The sequence below is a fragment of the Camelus ferus genome, chromosome 7 (assembly GCF_009834535.1).
Source record: "Camelus ferus isolate YT-003-E chromosome 7, BCGSAC_Cfer_1.0, whole genome shotgun sequence".
Lineage (NCBI taxonomy): Eukaryota > Metazoa > Chordata > Mammalia > Artiodactyla > Camelidae > Camelus > Camelus ferus.
In genome coordinates this window covers 13,305,256-13,321,723 of record NC_045702.1, presented here as the reverse complement: position 1 = coordinate 13,321,723, position 16,468 = coordinate 13,305,256, and the positions used below count along the sequence as shown (strand labels likewise).

The window sequence follows — 16,468 nt, the reverse complement described above, 5'->3', positions numbered from 1 at the left end:
TCAGTGGTAGAGCGTGTGCTTAGCAATCGCTAAGGTTCAATCCCCAGGGCCCCCATTAGAACTAATAAATACATAAAACTAATTACCCTTCCCCCACAAAAAAATAAAGAAACCCTTTATGTGTTAAAATGTAATGGAAGAATTTTAACTCCTTCATGTGTCTCAGGAGAGATCCTGGGTTCCCAGGAAGACCCCATATTGTTAAAATTCTCTCATTGGTTGAGCTAATTACTAGAACTGGATTTCTAGTTTCTAGAACTAGATTACCAGAACCCAAAACACAAAGGTCGTAAATAATCACCTGTGAATGCGTCGGGTGTGTACTGCGGCGGTCAGGCTGGTGTGGGGGCGGGGGTGGGGGTGGGGGGGAGGCGTTGCAGGTGATGCTGTGGGGGAGTCGTGGGGCCCCCCGTGGCTTCCGGGTGAGAGGCCAATGATGAGTGGAGGAACCGGTCTGTGGAAGTGACTTCTGAAGCGCCACAGGCGGAGGAGAAGGAGAGGCCGAGGCCGAGAGAGGCAGGGCCTTTAGAGTGGGGCGGGCAGAGTCAGAGAAGCCCCCTCCTTCCCTGCTGTCCCGGAGGGTCACCCCGGCTTGGCCGGCGCAGCAGCCTGCGAGGCCTGGGGTGACCCGCTCCGGCAGGGCCTTCCTGGAGCCGCGCGCTTGCGGTTCCGACGGACCCGCGTGCAGGCCGGCGCCTGCGCTCTGCCCGCACCTGCCCCGCGCAGCGCCGGGGCTGGGCGCTCCCGCGGCGCCCGAGAACCCGCAGACGGCGTCCCCGCTCCCCGCCTGCATTAGCCTCCCGGTCCCTTCGCGGGTGAACTCGGGCCCTGGCGCCATTTGTCGAGGATCCCCGTCTCTTTTCAGGGAAGCCCCTCTGTGGCCTCGTTACCCCGAAAGGTAAAGACCTCAGTTCTTGTACGGGAAAGGTAAGTTTATAGTCAGAAGACTATAACTATGTGTTCTGAAAGATTTTTAAAGATTTATTTAGAAAATGAAAAGTACACCTCCAAGAATGGTTGCTGGCTGATCCCAGGGAGGGAAAGTGGCGGGTTTTGTCTCCCCTTTCTCTTATTCCGGCGCTTAGAGGTGGTCTTTTGATTGACTGACCGCTCCTGTTCCTGGAATGCTTAGTCACGTTTGGCCCCTTTTGCGCATGTCCTTATCTGGGGTGTACACAGAAAAGCCCCACAGCGCGGGGGTGCTAAACCACTATGTAAACTATAATACAGTGAACACTGGGTCATGTCCAGGTAAGTCCTTCCTGCTACTGAGCAGTTGTGGCTGTTGGAGCTTATCTGGTTTTTTGCTGGCACTCATTTAGAAGTAAAGTCCCTTTATGCTGGAGGTGGGCATAATGTCATCTTGACCCTCCTCTCTCTCCTCCACCTATCTGCCCGGTGCCCCCACTTATCTAACTGCCTAACAGCCTCACTCCCTGTACCAATCCCCTGAACTTTGCCCTTCACATCTCCAGACCTAGAGCGGTTCCCTGCCTTTGTCAGGCATCTCCTTGACCCCCACGCGCTGTGGAACAAGACTGGGTTTGAATCTCAGCTCTAGTATTTGTTATGAATCTTGGGCAAATGACTTAATCCATCAACACCCGAATACCTTAATCTTAAAAAAAAATTGAATTTACAGGATTTTTCATCCTGTAAAATAAGGATGTAAATGTTAGTTTATTGTGAACAATAAGTAAGATACTACAAAAAAAATGTAGCCCAGTGAAGAGTTAAGTATTCAGTAAAGGTCAACTTACTCTCATAGGAAAGAGTCTGACCTTGGCTTTTCTGTTACAGCCTAGGTTAGCTCTGTCCCTTCTCTCGTCAAACTTCTCGTGTTTTTCAGGGCTTCCTCTTAGACCAACTCCCATTGACGTTTATGTGTGTTCCACTGTGTGTTTTCCGAAAATTCGGATCCAGTGCCACTCATTCCAGAACATTCCATCATTATGGATAGTGAGTGCTTGCTTGCTTTGGACTTCATAGAGTGGGGTTTATTGAGAGTTTTGCGGATGGTTTTAGTGCCCTGTGCAGAATAAGAGCAAGACTTTGCCTTCCCTGACTTGTCTCTCTGAAAGGTGGGTTACTAGAAGTTTCTGGGTATTAGGGAGACAAGCACCCAGGGATTAGAAGCATTTTTTTTCTCAGCCTCTCACCTGAGGCCTTTGCTCCACCCATAAGCTTTAGCAGCTTCTCCCAGGTCAGCAATAATACCCTTTTCCTCATTATTGACTTTGTTAGTGCATCGCAGGGGCTAGGCTGCATGGGATACTTTTACAATACTTTCATTCCGGCTCAACCAGTCACTAGAAATCAGCTTAAGAAAACTGAAAAGCCTCTGTGTTCAGCTCAGAGCCTCACCCTCCCACCCCGTCATCTCCTGCCCCTGGGAACTTGGCTTCCAGAAAGTGCTGTCCTGCCACATCCCGACAGGCTGTACTCTGATTTGTTTCCTTGGTGCCATGGGGGTGCGGTCATTAACTTCTCTGTAATTGCCCACACTTATCAAATTATGAAACATTCCGGGCCACTGAATGCACCTTGGTCCCCTGCAGTGAGGAGAGGGGGCTGGAGGGGGAGTCTGTTGTGGATCAGCAGGTGGGGCTTGGAGGCCCCACCCTTCCTGGAGCTGGCCCCAGAGCCTCATGTTTCTCTCTCTTATGTTGGCAGGCATTGAGAAGTTAATCTTCCTCTACTGGAGCAGCTTCTCTTCTTTTCTGTACTCAGAGGAAGCCAAAAGGAAAAGACCCCAGCTGCCATGAACTCTGCCATCACCAGCTGTGAGCACCCTGGCCCCTTGGTGAGTGCTGGTGGCAGAGAGGGACTGAGAAGGGGGAGGAGGGCAAGCAGAAAGGAGGAAAGAGGCCTGGAGGAGGGCCCAGCATGGAGTCCTAATGCCCTGATTTCCTTTTTCGTGCTAAGGATAGTGGCTTACATTCTAGGTAAGGCTTTGGATTCTTAGATGCCATCACCAGAGGCAAAGATTCCTCCCTGAGTGCCAAACTCTGTGAATGAGTTTCAGAGCCAGAGGGAAGAACTGGAAGGTCCTCTTTGCTTTACTCTGTTGAATCTAATGTTTGTTCTCCAGGTTTCTCAGCATTATGATTTCTTTGATCAGAAGCCCTTTCTAAAGCAAAGCAAAGAGAAAGAGAGAGGGAAGCAGATAGAGAGAAAGAGAGAGACAGAGACAGAGAGAACTAATATTTAATGAATAACCAATATGCCCGAGGCATTTTGTGTACTATATTTTCTTCCTTAAAGCCAGTGAGGCATTCTGTTCCCATTTTACAGATGAGGAACCTGAGGCCCAGAGCAGTAACCCATCTGGGGGCCTCTCTAGCTAGTCCTTGAGCTCTGGCCCCACCACCCTCTCCACCCTGTTTTGGCCACCTAAAAATAACAAGGAGGATTGAGTGGAGACCCTCTCCCCACCAGGCCAGAGCTGCAGCCCTAATGAGACCCAGCCATGGTGTCTGTGAGACAGGTGCCCCCCATGAACCTGGGCTGGGCCCTCAGAACTGTGGCCTGGAGCCAGGCTGCCAAGCCCTGCCCACTGCTGGTCAGCCTTCTGATAAAGAGGCCCTGGCTGTCTGCTAGGGAAAATTGTGGAAGGCATCTGAGGGAATTCTCTCTTTTCCTCAGAATTCCTCCTGTTAAAAAACAAAATTAAACGAAGTAAATTTAAAGCTCTAATTGGCTTTATTCAATGATTTATGAATAAGGCAGCATCCCATCTTAGCAGATAGAAAGGAACTTTGAGGAGCTATACAAAATGAAAGAGTTTTATAGGCAGGAGGCAGGACAAGGAGGTTACTCTATTGAAGAGTAGATTGTTTCAGGCGAGGTCATTTTCCTGAAGGCAGGGGTCTGCTGGGCAGATTACCTCACTCCTGCTGACCGGGTAATTCCAGACTCGCTGGTTAAAGGTCACATTCCAGGAGAGACTGAAACTGCTGTTAGATTAGATATTAAGTCTTGGTTTGCTGACATGGGGCCTAGCACAAGTGACTCCATTTTGGGCCTCTTTTTCTTGTTTTTTTAAAACACTTCTGCCATTACCTCATGGAAGCCAAAAAACAAACAAAATCCCAAAACAAACAAACCCAAAATACTTTAGATTTTAAGTTGAAGACTCCATCTTCTGAAGGCTGTGATGTTTTCCACATCTCTGGCTCACCTGAGGCCGACTAGGGAGTGGAGGGATCTGGGCATATATCTGTCTCCTTTTCAGTGGCTTGTCTTTTCAGTTTCCTCAAGCCTCAGGGTCAGCACCTAGATTGAGAAGTCACTTTTCTGAGATGTTTTTGGTTTTCATGTACATGTTGTTCTGCTAGAACCTTCTAGGAATATAAACATGGGGAAGACAGTTTCCCCGCCCCAAAAGCTTATAACCTAGCTAAAGGAAAGTGGGGTATACAAAACATATTTCTGATAAAAAGGAGAAAATGGTAAATTATATAACAGACAGGATGTGAAGGGAATGCAAGGAGGACAATCATAGGTTTTGGGGAATCAGGACAGGTAAGGGAGGAGGCATTGAGCTCTTTGAAGGCGTGTTTAGGGGGAGCAGGGTGGTGGGGATGGAGCAGGGAGCACTGGGTGGGCAAAGGCACTGAAGCAGGATGATTGAGGCCATGTTTGGAGAGATCTGGACAAGCCCATTGGCTAGAGCCAGCTGAATAGCAGTGTTAGGAAACGAAGGGGGCAAGTCGGGGAAGGGGAGGCTGTGTGGGGGATGGATGGAGTCAGAGGGACAAGGGGTTCCTCTTCCCCCCAGGAATCCTCCTTCCCACTGCTGCTCCCGCTGTACCAGAGTCTCCTCCCGCTCTGTTTGTCTGCTCCAGAGAGCTGGCGGACTATCCTTGTAAGCACAGGGAAGCCCCTGCCGGCAACTGCCCTCGACACCAGAAGAACACGGTTCCATTCCCACATTTACAAGGGACCTTGGACAATCTGTCTGAGCCTCAGTTTCCTCATCCGTGAACTAGGTTGTGAGAATCAAATGAGAGGATGCATTGCAAACTGTAAAGTGCTATAAAATGCCACGACTCATCAGAACACCTCTTTTGAGCAAGTCTTTGGTGAAATTACAGCCCATGTGTTGAGTTGATAGTCACCTCCAACCGGAAGGAGAGCTCGTGGCCCCTCTTCTCACACCAGTGCTCACTGCTGGGAATGCTTCACTAAGAATTAATTCTTCCTTCAAAAGGGGGTTCATAGGCTTTCTTGTGCTGCTGTAAGAGTCACATACTTTTCCCAACAAGGGCTTCTAGTGGGATAGAGGCACTCCCTGTATTCAGAAAAGTCTGGGGCCTCTTCCACCTCCATCTGGGAAGCCCTGCTCTACAATATCTCTGAGACGTCTCTTGTTTCTATGTATGTCTTTGATATGCTAGTGACTCATCTCTGACACACAGGAATCTTAGTACACTGCATGCCTGCTTATTTTATTTTTTGCCCCAGCACTTTCCATAAGTGGCGTGAGGTACTTTACAACAAAAGATATATTTTCATCAGGCTCTGTGCTTTTTAGCAGCCATGGCTGACAGGTTTCACAGAGTCACACACCCTTATCAGAAGGAAAGAACCAGCTGTTCTCAAGGAAGACAAGTTTTTCCCTGCTCTAAGTTCTAATTTTTTTTTCATGTGGAGCCTCACGCAAGTTCAGTTTCACAGAAAACTGTTTTAAAGCAGTTGCAGAAGTGGTTTCCATAACCTTCAGATGGTCCAAGTTGATATCCAGACAGAACTTAGGATTCTCAGAGGTCATCAGGCTGAGAACAGTCTGTAAGTCACTGGCTCCTAATAGGAAAAAAAAAAAGGCCCCAAACCAACATTTCCCCCAGTCTGTGTTTCCGTCCCCCTCACCTTTCTGAGAATTCCGAGAGGTCCTGGGAGAAGGTATGAGGTGAGATTGCTGGCAGGACACGCGCAGCTGCACTGCCCTGGCCCTGTGAGCTCATTCACAAGCACACACAGCAGGATGCCACATACACTTTGAGTATTTTTGCAACCAGCCCAGAGTTAGAAGGGGTGACCGAGACTGCGGGAGGGGGAAGTGACGTTCCCATGTCTGCCAAGAAGGGACCGACAGACCACACCTCCCCAAGTTCAGACTGCACGCTCTGCTGTTCTGTGTGTCCTACCCAGCATCAGTCCACTGACCACCATGCAACTAACCTCTCTTCCCTTCTCGCCTCCTCTCTTCCTCAGCCTGTTGTTCTCTGACGCCCTCACTGATTGTCCCACACATTCACTGAAACCTGCCGATAAGTGCTCCAGAGTTCCCTCCGGCAGCGTCCAGGCTATCTGTGGCTCGTCCTCGACCTCCTCATGTTATGGAAATGACAGGCCAGCCAAGAAACAAGCACCACTCAGAGGGTTGGAGTACTCAGACGTATTATGCCGGCGGGCTCAGAGGGGCTTCTGCTCCGAAGCTCCAAGCACCTCCAAGACGTGTGCATGAGGTTTTACAGGGTTAATTACAAGCTTGGGGTATTCGGCCAATAGGCATGGAACAGCTTTAGCAGCATCATTGTTACAAAAGTAGAGGCAGGGAGGCAGCAAACCAACATTTCAAGGCCAGATATGTCTCTTTGAAAATCCAGCTGGCTAGCAAAAAAAACATAAACAGGGAATCAGCAGACCAACACTAATTAACTTAGCTTTACGAGGTAGCCCAGCAGAACTCAGATCAGTAATCTGACACTTGTTACACTTAGATTTGTGAGTTAGCTTGTTAGGCCAGCCCAGCTTTTCCTTCACACTCAGGCAAAACCAACCTTCTTTCACGTGCTGAGCAACATCAGCGCATCCTTCTTTTCCGAAGTTTAAATAGGATCAGCGTGATGTTGTAAAGGAGTTCTAACCAATAATGGTTTATTTTAAAAAGTTAATGAGAAAGATTCTTGATAGTCATTAGTGTATGCACATGTTCATTTATTTATCGTTCAACAGATAGTGCTGTGAGCACTAGCTCTGTGCTAGAGATGGAGTAGAGGAGTTACGGGGATGTTACGGCCTTTTGAATGAGGAAACGTAGTAACATGGCAGTAAGGCACATCTGGGGCCGTGGTGAACATGCACGTGGTTTTGGGGGGCCTAAGGAGAGGAGGCTTGTCTAGTCTGAAGCCAGGGTGGGGTGAAATCAGGAAAGGCCTCCTGGGGCGGGCTGAGGAATGCATGCTTCCAGGCACTGCTCAAGAAATGAACAGAAGCAAAATTCGTATGTTTAGGGGGAGGGTGGAGCTCAGTGGCAGAATGTGTGCCTAAGATGCATGAGGTCCTAGGTTCAATCCCCAGCACTGCCATTAAAAAAATAAATAAATAAATCTAATTACCTTCCCTGAAAAAAAAAAACTCACATTTAAGTTTCAGGAACTAAATGTTAGATGATTAATGAGCAAATGCTGTTTGGAGCCCCAGAAACAATATGACTGTGCAGAGCTGTGCTGTGGCTGGATCCGTCCCCTCACTGTCAGCAAGCCTGCCCATGGCCCTGGGCTCCTCCAGCTGCCCTGGGCTCAGCACGCTGTGTCGTCATCTCCATCCCAGTGATGCGGGCCCCACGTACTGGGAAGACGTGAGGATCAGGTTTGCCAGTGCTCTGCGCACATGGAGGAGGAGGACTGGCTTCCTCTGTCTCCACACAGGGACTGCACGTCTACCCCACACACTGCCCCACATCAGCAGCACTGTCCCTGGTCATAGCTTCCGTGGTGGGAATTGGTCAATGTTCTTAAAACAGTACTCCTTAACTGGGGCCGATTTTACCCCCACCCTCCTGGAGACATTTGGCAATGTCTAGAGACGTTTTTGGTTGCCACAACTAAGGGTAGGGGCAGTGCTGTTCTACTGGCATCTAGCAGGTAGAGGCCAGAGGTGCTACTTAACATCCTGCAGTGCACGGGACAGCCCTGCCCCTGCCACACACACACACACACACACACAGCGCAAAGGATTATCCCATCCAAAATAGCATTAGTGCTGAGGTTGAGAAACTGTGTCTTACAATATAATGTTCCCGAGGGGCCAGGGCTGTCCTGGAAGTGCTAGGGGACAGCCACCCCGTTCTTAGTCTGGTGGCTTTCCTGCCTCTTTCCATTTCAGAGCAAGTGCTGACTCTTCACCCCTTCCACCTCCTTCTCCTCCAGAGCAAGGCTGCTGGTCCTTGGGGAGAGCTGCCCTGGTACCCAGCGCCCACAGTTCTTTGCGGGGCCAACAAAAATGTTTTAATTTCTTTTGAAATCAGGAGGAAAAAAATTTTTAGACCAAAGAAAATGTTTTACAGTATAATAATATATTTGTCTTCTATCAGTGCAGTCACAAAAAATATTAAACTTTTTAATGAAAGGAGCCTATAGAGTTGAAGTGATTAGTACCCACAGGAGTCATAATGCAGCCTTTGTTTTATTTTAATTAAAAATAATTTTTAATGAGGTACTGACGATTGAACCTAGAACGTAGCGCTCTACCACTGAACTGTACCACCCTCCTCAGTAATGCAACCTTGATTCAGAAGTTGTTCTTTGAGGCTGTGCTGGAGTAAAGGGTGGTCAGACATGGAGGTGGGTGTTGGATGTGGGTGACTTTAATATCCTTTCCAGAACTTTCTCCATGAGAAGCCCACACTACCCTCAGGGCAGCCCTGGCTGTACCACTGTGCAGACCCCGCCCTCCCTCTGTGGTCTGACCAGGGCCCAGGACCCTGCCTATCGCCTAGAGTTGCTGATCGTCCTGCTGGTGGCCTTGCCCCCTTCTGGCCACACTAAAGACATTGTTTTCACCCTCCTCTCATCCACAGTTGCTCAGATGTCACTTACAAGCACGAGTTTAAAGCCTTTGAAACATGGGATTGGAAGCTCATCATAATTATAACAACTGATACTTATGAGGCAGTAATAGTGTGCCAGGCACCGGACCATGTGCTTCGTGTTTCATTTTTTCCTCAACTTTATTACGTGTAATTGACATAGAACAGTGTGTAAATTTAAAGTGTACAAGCCATTGATCTGATACAGTTATGTATTGCAAAATTATTACCACAACAGGGTTAGTTAACACCTCCATCATGTCTTCATGTCTTATAATTACCATTTCTTTTTTGTAATGGGAACATTCAGGATTTACTCTCTTAGCAACTTTCAAATATCTAATCAATATTATTAGCTATAATCATCATGCTGTACATTAGATCCTCAGAACTTACTTGTTTTCTGCTATTTGTTTGTATCTTTTGACCAACATCTCCACATTTCTTCATGTTTCAATTTATTTTTCTCAACTGTGAAGTAGATGTTACTGACATTTCTGTTATATAGATCAGAAAACAGGCTAAAAAATATTAGTAAGTTGGCAAGTTTGGTAAGCTACACAGTCCATAAGTTGGAGGAGAAAGTTTATGTTTCAAAGTCACTTTGAGGCAAACTGGTAGGAATACAACTTGGCTGTTGACCCTGGAGCATTCTGTATGCCCTGCACTTACTTACATTTGTCTTACATCCATTCATTCATCCATTTATTCAGTATAAGCTGAGTACAGGGGCTGTTCTAGAAGGTGGGATAACAAAGAAGAGTAAGGCACAGTGAATGGATTCTTAGGAAGTCACACTCCAGCAGACAAGATGGATAAGGAAAGAGTCCATTATAATAAACATGCTGTGATGAGGGTTTTGGCACAGGGCTGGCCTGTGGGAGCACATACAAAGGCAGCTACACCATTCTGGGGCCAGATTCCCCATTTACCTGCCCATTTTCTGACTTTGGAGTTGGCCCCCCGCCCCCTACAAAATTTCTTCTCTGCCAGGGCTTCTGGCAAGGCTCTCACTCCTCTTGCATGGCCCCAGACTTTACACAGAGGCCTGGCTGCAGATGTTAGTGTAGAAAATCTCTGGTCTTTTGAGTCTGGACCTAGAAATCCCAAGCTGGCCATCAGTTATCCCTGTCCCATGGCCTCTTGCCTCTGGAAAGCTGCCCATCTGTCCGGCTGAAATCAGAAAGTCTGCTTAATTCCTCTTGAAATGCTCAAATGTGTTCTTTTCTTGTTTCCAGCAGACGGTTGATGGTGTGCTCAGCTCCCACGAAGGTGGCCAAGGAAGGGAGAAGGGTGGCCAGCCCAGGAGTCCCAGCAGCAGCCCCCTGGCTTACGGCGTCCTGGATATCCCACCATGGTATCTCTGCATCTTCTTGGGGGTCCAGGTAATGCCACCCAGTAAGCACTCGGCCCAAGGAGGCTCTGTCTTAAAAGCCACATCAGCACACATCCAGGTCAAACTAGTCAAGATCCACAACTGCAGGTACTGGTATTCTTGTCTTGTACGTTGTTGATTTCCAGGGGAACTCAAAGCCTCTCCAGTCTCTTTCTTTCTAGGAGTTTGGGGGTGTGGTGGGGAACTAGAGAGGATTCTCCCTCCTGCTAAGCTGGTAGCTCACATCAAGGACACCAACTGGGCCCCTGGGTCTTTTTCAAGATACCAATTGTAATTTATTTGTTTGGCAACAACTAAAGATAACTGGTACTTGGGGAATTTGGGGAAACAAGCACTCTCAAACACTTTTTTTGGAATGTTTGGTACAACTTTTCTGGAAGACAATTTGGTAATTTCTATCAACATGTAAAACACATACATTGTCTAACCCAGTCCCTAGTGCTTAAGGATTTCTTTGTAGATGTGCTGGCAAGACTTGTAAAGATAAGTGTAAAGATGTTCTTCTAACATTATTGGTAATAGTAAAATCAAACCACACAACAAACAAACAAAACCGCAGAAACAAGCAAAGTATCCATCCTGGAGAACTAGTTAAATAAACTGTGCGCTGTTAAGAAGAGATTTTTACCTTGCAGTTAAAAAATGACCACCAATATTTATTAAATGAAAAAAGCAAAGCAAATAACTGTATACTGTGTTCTTTTTTATGTTAAAAACAAAAGAGAGATATAACAATAGAAATAAGTATATGTAGTAATTTTGTATGTTTTGAAGGATTCACAAGAAACTAATAAAGGTAGTTAGCCTGAGGAAGAGGAACTAGGAAAGGGAGGGCAGCTTTCAGCTTTCACTTTTTTTTGTAAAATTTTGTAGCATGAATTTTCTAATCTCATAGATACGTTTCTTTCAATTTTACAAATTGCTCAGTGTGGGATATCAGGGATAGGATACACGTTTTGTTTGTTTGCTTCTTTGTGCTTTCCTACAAAATAAGAAGAACAAATGTCATACTATTTAGAAAATATTATTAAGAGCCAATAAAATGGATAATTTGGATATTTTATCATGAAAGGATGTTGAATTTTGTCAAATGCTTTTTTTGCATCTGTTCTGATATCGTATGATTTATATCTTTCATTTTATTAATGTGGTGTTCATATTTATTGGTTTGTGGATGTTGAACAATTTTTGCATCTCAGGGATAAATCCCACTTGGTGTATGACCATCTTAATGTACTGCTGAATTCAGTTTGCTAGTGTTTTTTGAGAATTTTTCCATCTATATCCCTCAGGGATGTTGGCCTGTAGTGTCCTTATCTGGCTTTGGTATCAGGGTTATGCTGGCCTTGTAAAATGAGTTTAGGAGTTTTCCCTCCCCTTCAGTTTTTTTGGAAGAGTTTGAAATGTCTTGGTGTTAATTCCTCTTTAGGTATTTGGTAGAATTCACCAGTGAAAACTTCTGGTCCTGAGATTTTCTTTGCTGGGAGGTTTTTGATTACTATTTCAATCTCCTCATTAGTTATTGTTCTGTTTAGATTTTCTATTTCTTCATGACTCAGCCTTAATAAATTGTGTGTTTCTAGGAATTTATTCATTCCTTCCTGGTTATCCAATTTGTTGGTATGTAATTATTCATACTAGGGTCTTAATGGTACTTTTTATTTCTGCTGTATCATTTTTTATTTTATTTGTTTGAATCCTCTTTTTTTCTTAGTGTAGTGAAGGGTTAGCTTATGTTAACAAAAAATAGCTGTTAGTTTTGTTCATCTTTTCTGTAGTTTTTTTTCTGGCCTCTATTTCATTTATTTCTGCTCTGATCTTTGTTATTTTCTTCTGCTAACTTTGGGCTTAGTTTATTCCTCCTTTTTTAGTTCCTTGAGGAGTAAAGTTAGGTTGTTTATTTGAGATCTTTCTTAATGTAGACATTATTGCTATAAACTTTCCTCTTAAAACTGCTTTTGCTGAATCCCATTAGTTCTGGTATGTAGTGTTTCCATTTTCATTTGTCTTAAGATATTTTTTTATTTCCCTTTTGATTTGTTCTTTGACTCATTGGTTGTTGAGGAGTGTATGGCTTGATTTCCACAAATTGTGAATTTTCCAGTTTTCCTCCTGTTGTTGATTTCTAGTTTTATACTATTGCAGACAGAATAGCTTCTTGGTATAACTTCAGTCTTCTTGAATTTGCTAAGGCTGTTTTGCGACTTAAAGTATAGTCTGTCTTGGAGAATATGCTCTGACCTTTCTGGTCAGTGATCTTACTCTCACCTTATGCTTCATTTTAATGCTTAGCCTCTTTCCTTGTTCTTGTTCTTAAGGCCCACTCCTCAGTTCCTGTTATGCCCTCCTGTTCTGTGTCCTTGCCTTTTTCTTACCTAGAACATCAGTTCCTGGCACTAGGGTTGTGCCCTGGAACCCCAGACCTTCTGGCTGGGTCCCTGCTTCTTGCTGCCCAGCCTTCCTTGTTCCCACTGCTTGCCTGTCACCCATAGCCAGGCTCCTCTGAGACCAGAGCTGGAGCTCTTGCCTCTGGCAGTGGGAATAGGAATGAAGGTGGAGCAGGCAGGCCCAGCTTCTACATGCCTGTATACTCTCTCTGCTCTGCCCACAGCACTTCCTCACGGCCCTGGGGGGGCTTGTGGCAGTGCCACTCATCCTGGCCAAGGACCTGTGTTTGCAGCACGACCCCCTGACCCAGAGCTACCTCATCAGCACCATGTTCTTCGTCTCTGGTATCTGCACTCTCCTGCAAGTATTTTTAGGAGTCAGGTAGGTAAAACTCCTCCCCATGTATTCTGACTTCTACCTGCCAGGATATCAGCAAGGTTTGCCTGGTTTGCAGCCAGAGAAGAGTTAGGAAGCTGTGACATGACAAAGGGAGGATAGGACTAGAAGTCAGAGCCTGGATTCAAGTCATAGCTCCTAAACTTACTGTCCACATTAGCCAGTATTCTTGGTTAAAGTAACACAAATAGCTGCAGACAGTTGTGCCTGAAACCTTTTAGTTTTGCAAATTTTACAAGGCATATGATTAGTGAGCACGTTGTGGGGACTCCTCCATGGACTTTAGAAGGAGCCGTGCAAGTGAGGGACCTTTCACTGTAAATCTGCTTTTGGCCTAATCTGTGTCAAGTCTGTGCTCAGCCCTGGAGTTGCAGAGGAAAGTGGAAAGCATTTCCTGCAGTGTGCTTCTGCCTGACCTGTTCTAAGAGAAAATAACTTGACAGGAAAAATTAATATCCATTTATTCTTTTTTTCTTCCAGTTTTATTGATGTAATTGACACATAGCACTGTATAAGTTTAAGGTACACAACATAATGATTTGACTTACATACATCGTGAAATGATTAGCATAATAAATTTAGTGAACATCCATCATCTCATACAGATACAAAATTAAAGGAACAAAACCCAAATTTTTTTCTTCGTTATGGGAACTCTTAGGATTTACCGTTTATCATTTATTTGTTCTTTATCAGTTATCTGAATCAAACCACACAGGTGTAGACTGATACAAGGAGGCCAGTTATTTCCAGGACAAGTTGTCTGTAGACAGCATCCAGAGAATATTCATCCCTAATATGGTCTTTTTGCCCAAATCAAATCAAATCAAATCAAAGACTCTTTTCAAAGTGCTTCCTCTGCAAGTCATTTCCAGGAGATGTGCCAGTGCTTAAGTTCTCCCATTTTCTGTCCAGGAGGGGACACTAGTGCCTACATCTTTGTCAGGTTATTTCCCTTGTCACTCTTCCTTCTTCTGTCACCATCTGCATGAGCCAAGATTTCTCCCAAATCCCCCACCAGGAACTCAAAGAAATGCAGAGTTTGGTCTGTTCTGTCTCTTAGGCCCTTGAAATCCAAGACCCCTCCTACCTGTCTAGGATTGGCCCCTGAGTGTCAGATGCTGCTGTAGCATCAGAGAGGCTTTGCAGCCACCTGCCTGGATACCCCGGAGCCCCCATCCCTGCCCTGCCCCATGGAGAGTGACAAACGCAAGGCTATTCTGGATGGGAAGCCCCTCCCCTTAAGTCTGAGGTGGTGTTCCCTATAATTATGGAAAAACATTGAGCTTGGAAACTGGGGACCTGAATTCTAATGCTGGCTTCTGTGCTGTGGGAAACTGGACGTTCATTCACCCTCTCTAAGGCTCAGTGTTCTCATATGTAAAATGAAGGAGTTGAAATATGTAATATCTTTAAGTCCCTTACATCTGAAGTGCAGTATTTCAACTGGAATCTCGGTAGTGAGCATGCCTGCGGGCCTAGCCTTCTGGTAAGCGCTGTGAGACACACAACTAATCGGGACTTACAGTCAAAGAGTCTACAAAGAATGAGGGAACTAAAATTAAGGCATAAAATCATGTCCTTAGACAAAGGGGGGGGACAGGAACACCCTTGAGTTTGGTTCACCCATGGAAATGGACTTCCTGGGAGCCCAGAGGCTAATGAGAAACTATCTAAGACATTATGGACTATAAGACCTGGCTGATGGCTCATGAATCAAAGGTCAGGTAGATTCTCTTGCTGGCATCTGCTAACCAATGTTTAATGATGTGTTTTTCTAGATTACAAACAGAAATACTCATGCTGCAATAAGATTTCAGAAGATCTTAATGAGTAAAACCATGATTAAAAGGGAGTGATAAGAGGCAATGATGACTTTCCTGATAAGAGCGAGAGAGCTCGGTGCCTGCTGTGGGGCATGTGGCTGCAGCCCTTGGCCACAGGGATGGCTGCTTCCCTGGTGTGACTTTAGGGGTCTTGGGTGTGTCCCCCAAGGGCCTTCCTCACTTAATTGCTCAGTTCCGAACCTTATGTAAGGGCATATGTCACCGTTCATTTCAAGAGAAAGTGTCACTTTTAAAGGTGATCACTAGGGGAAATCAAGTAGTGACTATGTGTAATTCTGGATCTTCACTCCATCTCTGGAATTAGTCATAATTTTTACCTGGAAATTTCTTTTTCTGAAGTGGTTCTGGGTGATCTGTTTCCCTTTTTATTTCCTTGGAAATGTCTCAGGTGTGGGGCAAGTAGCTCTGCCACAAAGTGCATTCAGATGCCTTATGCTGGCTTATATGTAGTCTTGCCCGAATCAACCCTGACTTTGGTCCTTTTCTTCCATGAATTCCCACAGCTGAGCCCTGATCTGCGCTAATCTGATCTGGTTCTGCAGAAAATCCATGCCCACTGCCAGAGGTCAGCAGCTACCTTGCCCGTGCCCCACTGAAAACTCGGTCCCCAGGATGTGCCATTGGAGCTCTGACTGGAGTAGTAACGGTGGTGCCTTTGGAGGTAGAAGTGTGACCTGGTAATCAGTTGTGTCAGAGGAGGGGGGGGGGTTGCTGTGTCCCAAAGAAGGGACTGGTGTTACTGCCTCCTCTGGGTGTAAGCTACCTACAGGGAAGGCACGTGATGTGCTTTGCTATAGTCCAGCAGGCTCTTACCTGCTTGGGGTAGGAAGCTCAGTAAATAGACGAACACTAATGCTCTTTGTCCGATAGTGAACTAGTTGGGGCTCTTAAGGTTCCCGGGGTTTCACAACACAGCAACCCTTTTAAGTTCAAGAAGAATTCATCAGTCCCTTTCAATACTCCTGAAAACTCTGCTTCCCATTCTGAACTGTTTCATAGAAACGTCCCTGTGACATCGTGCTTTGCTAATGATTGGATTGACTCCAAAAAAGAACATCAAAATGATGACACAGGTGAAGATGGATTCCAGCAGCTTAGGCTCCAGATGCACCTGTCCTCAGCTGTTGACCTCTTCCCTGCTGGCCCACAAGCCCCTCCAACTGCCCATGTCCCAACCCCAGACCTCTTCGGAGGGCTCATCCCCTCCAGGTTCCTGGGTGCCCAGGCTGTATCTCCTTACCTAGTGGGGACTTAATGCTCCTTTCTCCTTTCTACATCTGACAATTTTTTGCACTAATTTTTTCTCGGAGTCCTCATGTTTCTGTGAAGAGGAAATTTTTAAAAATTTTACCAAAACATTGAGAAATTAGATAATGTATATAAAGTGCTTAGTTTAGTGCCTTGTACATAAAATTTATTTTTCACACCAAGTAAGAGATATTACCATGTACATAATTTTGGACCCTCCTTCCCTTTTTGAATAATTGAAAAAAGTTTAATTGTGGTAAAAACACTCCTCCCATTCTTTTTAAACATTCACAATGCACTGTGTCTTTTCATTTCAATAAACACATTTCCGCAATAGCACTTTTAGAGAAAGATCACTTAGTATTCAGTATTCTAGAA

General features: G+C 45.5%; 1 protein-coding gene across 19 annotated transcripts in view; it reads left to right on the top strand.

The window, feature by feature from the left end:
• Positions 1-1,708: 1,708 nt before the first annotated feature.
• LOC102504597 (solute carrier family 23 member 2) overlaps positions 1,709-16,468 on the top strand; it is a 48,276-nt gene continuing 33,516 nt past the window's right edge. For 5 of the 19 annotated variants that reach the window (XM_032483413.1, XM_032483419.1, XM_032483420.1 and 2 more), the window contains exons 1-3: positions 2,514-2,803; positions 10,054-10,200; positions 12,823-12,980. In XM_032483413.1, the coding sequence (XP_032339304.1) occupies positions 2,762-2,803; positions 10,054-10,200; positions 12,823-12,980 (347 nt within the window). In that variant the 5' untranslated portion in view covers positions 2,514-2,761. Of the gene's footprint in view, positions 1,960-2,256; positions 2,492-2,511; positions 2,804-6,216; positions 6,471-10,053; positions 10,299-12,822; positions 12,981-16,468 lie in introns of those variants that run through there. The other 14 variants (XM_032483409.1, XM_032483408.1, XM_032483405.1 and 11 more) reach the window with 13 other exon arrangements.